The sequence below is a fragment of the Patagioenas fasciata genome, chromosome 2 (assembly GCF_037038585.1).
Source record: "Patagioenas fasciata isolate bPatFas1 chromosome 2, bPatFas1.hap1, whole genome shotgun sequence".
Classification (NCBI taxonomy): domain Eukaryota; kingdom Metazoa; phylum Chordata; class Aves; order Columbiformes; family Columbidae; genus Patagioenas; species Patagioenas fasciata.
In genome coordinates this window covers 160,872,424-160,878,423 of record NC_092521.1, presented here as the reverse complement: position 1 = coordinate 160,878,423, position 6,000 = coordinate 160,872,424, and the positions used below count along the sequence as shown (strand labels likewise).

The window sequence follows — 6,000 nt, the reverse complement described above, 5'->3', positions numbered from 1 at the left end:
ACCTCTGGGGTCTTAAGTTGCCTGGAAATTCACTCCCACTGTGTCCTTACAGCTTGGATTTGATATTCACTTCAACACTTTGCTGAACACAGGCATGCAGAGAAAGGCAACAGCACTCAGATATCAGGTGGGTTTACATTTTAAGCCATAGCACAAAAGAGAGATTTGAAATTAGTAATTTCTCTGCAGAAAGCTTTGCATAAGCTGAAAACAGTTTACCTCAGTTATTACTGTATTTGTAAAAACTTCCTTGCAAAATGGTTCTGCATAAAAATACAAAATGCTTGAAAAAATAGAGTGTTGTTTAAAGTATAGCTATTGTTTAACGTATTTTTTTATCCTGCATTTTGTTCTGTGATTGGTTCACAACGTGCTATAATGTACTCCATGCCGTACACACAAGAGAATATCTGTGCTCCCCCATCGCAGTCTAATGGCTGATCAAACAATACCTGAGTGTTAGGATTTTTTCATCTACTAGAATCTAAACTGACAAAAATGGTAAAGTCAGACTATTAGAACTGTGTGTGGATTAAGAAAAACAACTTAGGAGACTGTTTTTAGTATTTATTTAGTAAAACTCACTATACAAACAGAAGTTATCACAACAGCGTAATATGCAGGGTTATTATTTCTCCTTCCTTCAAGCTGCTTCGTTTCAGTAAAAACACATAGGCATTTGCAACGATTTCCCTATAAAGCACTGGGATCTCATATATTAAAACATACCTGGTAAAATAAGCTTAAAATAATTTTACATTGCTTGGAAAAAAGATTTGAGTAATTTACTCTTACCAGAGTGCCATTGCTGCACAGTATTCAAAAAAATGAACCACCACTAAAATATAGAGTAAAACATTTAAAAGTACATTTATTTAAAATGTGGGCAAAATATCAATATAAAAGAAAATAGAGTATAAGAAATAAAAATAAAGTACAAAACATTTTCATCTTCAACATCCATAATTTAATAGATAGCAAGCCCTTTTATTTTTACATCCAAATTACACTTTTGGCTGAAGTACCATCATTTATGTTAAAATGTCTAAAAACAGGCTAATCCTGATACCTAAAGTGGGCTCTTTTAAAACGGTAGTATAATACAAAACATAGTAAATTATGTTTCAGCATAATAAAATTACACATCCTAAAAAAGATGCAGTTTATTTTTGCTTTCCTGCTTTAAACTGCTCATCATCCCCAGGAAAACAGCTGGAAAACAGCATCCACAGGAAGTTTTAGTTGCTTTGTACAATGGCTGAACAGCTAGATTTAATGCTCCAAGGACTCCGAAGCAGTAAGGCATTTTACTATCCATCAAGTAAATTTATATGTATGTTTGTTAAGAAAGAACAACTTCGAGAAATGACTGTAAAATAGAACTTATATCAAAAATATGCACAAGAACCCTTATTGGTCCCTCCACTGCATTTATCAAAGAGGGTTTGTAATTTTCTTCAGTAAAAAGCTATTTTTTTCATCTGCAAGTAACTCATGACAAATATTTCCCTTAGTGACAAGGTTTTTTTCCCTGTTGCTTGATGTTCTATTACTTTCTGACAATCCTACCTCCCACCTCCCCTCAAGTATTTCCTATGAAAAATGCCACTTTGAACTTAAGCTAGGTTTCTGGGTATTAAATTACCATCCTATTGAGTAAATATTAAACATCCTAAAAATATAAATAATCAGTTCCTAATTAAGAAAAACTTTTGGTAAATCACAATTCCCTAAGCAGCAGACAGCCTTTACACAAAAAGGATATGATTCATAATCCAGTGTTTGAGTAAGTACTCCAGTCAGGACAAACTCAGCATTGTGGACATCTGGAAATATAAAAACAAGAATACAGTTTTCACGCTACAAAGACATTTTTCCTTATTCTGTAAGTGCAGGAGGGGCCATTCTGTACCTTTCTGCTCTTCACACACAGGTGGAAGGGAGTATTGCCCCACCACTACCAGTGCCCTACTGTTAATAAATACTGCATGTCTTGGGTTCTACACAGAAGTAAAAATAGAGACGTTAAACCCCCAAATCTTTAGCTAACTTGAAAGGGCAATCTTGCCTCCGGCAGCATGGAAGCCCCAAGTTCCAGCCTGCCCTTCCAGAGATTTATGATGAGCTGGCTATAAAATACCTCTATTAGAAGTAGCTAGAAAACAGCCAGCTCAGATTTCTCCATAGTTTGCACAACAGACCATGTATTCCTCTATTATTCTCTGAAAGCTTCTAAAGATGTCTATACTGGTAAAACTATAATAATTTAAATATAAATAATAAAACTGTAATAATTAATAATCAAAATTACATTGATAGCTTATACATACCTATGCCTCTCGCGAAATATTCTCGACATAAATGAAGGTCATTTTCACAGGAAATCAAGATTATCTCCGGCAAACTCTAAAAAAAATAAAAAATATCATAAGCTCAGAATAACACAGTAAGGTATTAACAGTAGATTTTAGAAAGCAACACTCTACACACTTTGTTCTGCTTGTGTTCCATGAGTTTTCGAAAAGAAGGTTGCTTAGATAATACTTTTCCTCCTGCGCATTCCACAATAGCTTTCATGGTGGAAAGACTGGGACAAATTCCAGGTGTAATATAAAAATATTTTCCCTAAAAAAAAAGAAAAGAAAGAATAAGTAAATATCATAATTTTGTTAACTGGTTTCTGCAATGCACTAGGTTTTATTATCATGTGACTCTGCTCTTACACAATCATGGGGCAGACTTTGTAAGCTGGTATTAGGTATTGCAGCTGATGACAACAAATTCATCAGCTGATGAGTTGTCCTCAGTTATCACTGATGTTTCTCTGGAGGGGAAACACCACAATTTAGGTAAATTTTATAAATTGTGATCAATTTGAATGCGTTAGGTGTGCCTATTTCAACACTTGTAAAATAACAACCAGGAAACCTTCAAGTGACCACTGGCTAAAAAAAAAAAACAACACGTGTAAAAAAAACCAGTGTTCTTTGCCTCTTCAAGCACAGGGACCTCTCAAATGTTGCAAAAGAACTTGCAGCTTTTAATTCATAGCCAATTTATTACTTCCTGACAAAAATTGCCCTACTACTTGACTGAGACTGATACAGGTGATCAAATCACAATGCAGATTGTCTTTGTCTACCGGCTAGGCATGAAAAAAAACCTTGCTATTTAGACTGCAAAATTGAGTGAAATGCAGTATTTAGACTTCAAAGACATAAGATACTTATTCATCATAACTTGTAAAAATACCCTTTTTGGTGCTTAGCCTCAACAGAGAGTCTCAAATTCAGTTAGGCTAAAGAATCTCTAGCAACTTGGATCTTCAGATACCTCTCTGCATTGTAACATAATTTTAACCGGAGGCACAAAAACCATCTGGCAAACAGCGTGGTGGTAAGTGCAGCCTTCAAGGAGAATCAGACTAGAACTCGCCGAGGCTGAAGTGCAAACTCAGTCTCAGACTCTCATTTTTATGGGCAAGTGGTTTGACTACCAGGTGGGTGAGAGAAGGAAAAAGGAAGAGAGAGGGGAAGAGAGAGGGGAAGAGAGAGGGGAAGAGAGAGGGGAAGAGAGAGGGGAAGAGAGAGGGGAAGAGAGAGGGGAAGAGAGAGGGGAAGAGAGAGGGGAAGAGAGAGGGGAAGAGAGAGGGGAAGAGAGAGGGGAAGAGAGAGGGGAAGAGAGAGGGGAAGAGAGAGGGGAAGAGAGAGGGGAAGAGAGAGGGGAAGAGAGAGGGGAAGAGAGAGGGGAAGAGAGAGGGGAAGAGAGAGGGGAAGAGAGAGGGGAAGAGAGAGGGGAAGAGAGAGGGGAAGAGAGAGGGGAAGAGAGAGGGGAAGAGAGAGGGGAAGAGAGAGGGGAAGAGAGAGGGGAAGAGAGAGGGGAAGAGAGAGGGGAAGAGAGAGGGGAAGAGAGAGGGGAAGAGAGAGGGGAAGAGAGAGGGGAAGAGAGAGGGGAAGAGAGAGGGGAAGAGAGAGGGGAAGAGAGAGGGGAAGAGAGAGGGGAAGAGAGAGGGGAAGAGAGAGGGGAAGAGAGAGGGGAAGAGAGAGGGGAAGAGAGAGGGGAAGAGAGAGGGGAAGAGAGAGGGGAAGAGAGAGGGGAAGAGAGAGGGGAAGAGAGAGGGGAAGAGAGAGGGGAAGAGAGAGGGGAAGAGAGAGGGGAAGAGAGAGGGGAAGAGAGAGGGGAAGAGAGAGGGGAAGAGAGAGGGGAAGAGAGAGGGGAAGAGAGAGGGGAAGAGAGAGGGGAAGAGAGAGGGGAAGAGAGAGGGGAAGAGAGAGGGGAAGAGAGAGGGGAAGAGAGAGGGGAAGAGAGAGGGGAAGAGAGAGGGGAAGAGAGAGGGGAAGAGAGAGGGGAAGAGAGAGGGGAAGAGAGAGGGGAAGAGAGAGGGGAAGAGAGAGGGGAAGAGAGAGGGGAAGAGAGAGGGATACAGTCCCTTCCATAAGTGGCTTTTTACAAGTAACAGAACAACATTCTAAATTTTGTAAAGGAACAAATACTGTTTGCTATACTGAGCATATAATGAACATGTTTTGTTCACATCTGCAGGATCCAGTCACTCGGAAGGCTTAGATCCATCCCAACGATGCTCAGGCAGGAATTAGGTGCAAAGTAAAAAATAAAATTTATAACAAATGCTTCACTTTATCTGCTAGTCTGTTTTATTGCCCTTGGCTATAAAACCTGTGGTCTGAATGCTGAAAAAATAAGGTTGAAAAGCTCCAAGTATTGAAATACCATTTTATATTGCTTACCTTGAACAATGGAGCTACTTGTGCTCTCTTCAGAGACTCCTCCAAACTAAAGCAGAAAAGCACCTCAGCTTCAGCATCTCTGAGCACAAAGTTCTGCTCATCTGGAAAAGAAAGACCAACGATGTAACACACAAAAACATCCACATAACCCAGGATGTAATCTGATCAGAAAATGCTGATGGCAGGTGATGCTAAATGGTAAACATCTGCTAATTTTAACATGATTATAACAGCCCCTTTTATTAAGCTTCTTACAAGGATGACACAAAATTACTTGGAGAATATAAAACTGTGTGTGTATTTTACACTTGTGTATCTAGCAACAATCACTCTCCTATAAAGTCCCTTTTTCTAACTTATTGAAGGAACTTTCAAACTTGTATTTTTTGATTCTGTACCAAAAAATGAGCAGAATGATTAAGTTCAAATCACTGTGACAACCTATGGGAGCCCAGAAACTGTCTCTGACTCCTCACACAGCCTTAATGGAGCAACCTTCCCATCTGTTTCCCTTGGCTTGTTATTCAGCTGATTTTTCATTTTCATGTAAAACATATTTCTAAATCAGATTTAAAATATCTGATTTTAAAGAACAAATTTTATATGGAGAATAAATTTTGACAACCTGCAAGAGATGGTGTTATTCTTCTTCCATAAGATAATCAGTAGGACAATTTTTCCAAACAATTGCCATATTTTCCATCATAGTTCTAGGTACAAAAGTGAAGGCAGCCCATTTGCTATAAATTAACAAAATTTCAGTAGACAAGTAAAGTACTTCAAGTACTAGATCAAAACAGTCATCCTTCTAAATCCCCAGACTTCCTTTATCTTCTAATAGCTTTCGAACGGATTGATTTCTCAGTTCACTGATGCTGAACCAAGCAAGTTGCCTTCTGCAGATTTATAAAAATGTTTATTGGTTTATTGGTTAATTATCCATAGATTTTAGTCTGTGTGATGGTTAGGCAGCAACATTATGTATTTGCTCCTTACAAACAAATCATATAAACCAATTATAAACCAAATAATTAGCCTTTAAGAAGATATTCTTCAGATCCAACATCCTTGTCACACAGACCAAAACCATCAATTTTGATATTTTCAGTTGTCAACAGAAAAGCAGTGGAAACACAACACTGGTATATTTCAATCCAGTTATAGTACTAATCTAATTAACTATGATTATTTAAATGCATTTTTGTATGTATTTCTAACAGTGGCTTAGTGAGTTACAATTTGTATTTCAGAA

At 38.3% G+C, this 6,000-nt stretch overlaps 1 protein-coding gene across 1 annotated transcript in view; it reads right to left on the bottom strand.

Annotated features, from left to right (window-relative positions):
* Positions 1-552: 552 nt before the first annotated feature.
* Positions 553-6,000, bottom strand: part of PAXIP1 (PAX interacting protein 1) — a 39,114-nt gene continuing 33,666 nt past the window's right edge. Inside the window, exons 17-21 of the mRNA XM_071805325.1 lie at positions 4,749-4,849; positions 2,491-2,625; positions 2,331-2,406; positions 1,767-1,826; positions 553-1,334 (exon numbers count right to left, since the gene is read on the bottom strand). Of these exons, the coding sequence (XP_071661426.1) occupies positions 1,318-1,334; positions 1,767-1,826; positions 2,331-2,406; positions 2,491-2,625; positions 4,749-4,849 (389 nt within the window). The 3' untranslated portion in view covers positions 553-1,317. The remainder of the gene's footprint in view (positions 1,335-1,766; positions 1,827-2,330; positions 2,407-2,490; positions 2,626-4,748; positions 4,850-6,000) is intronic.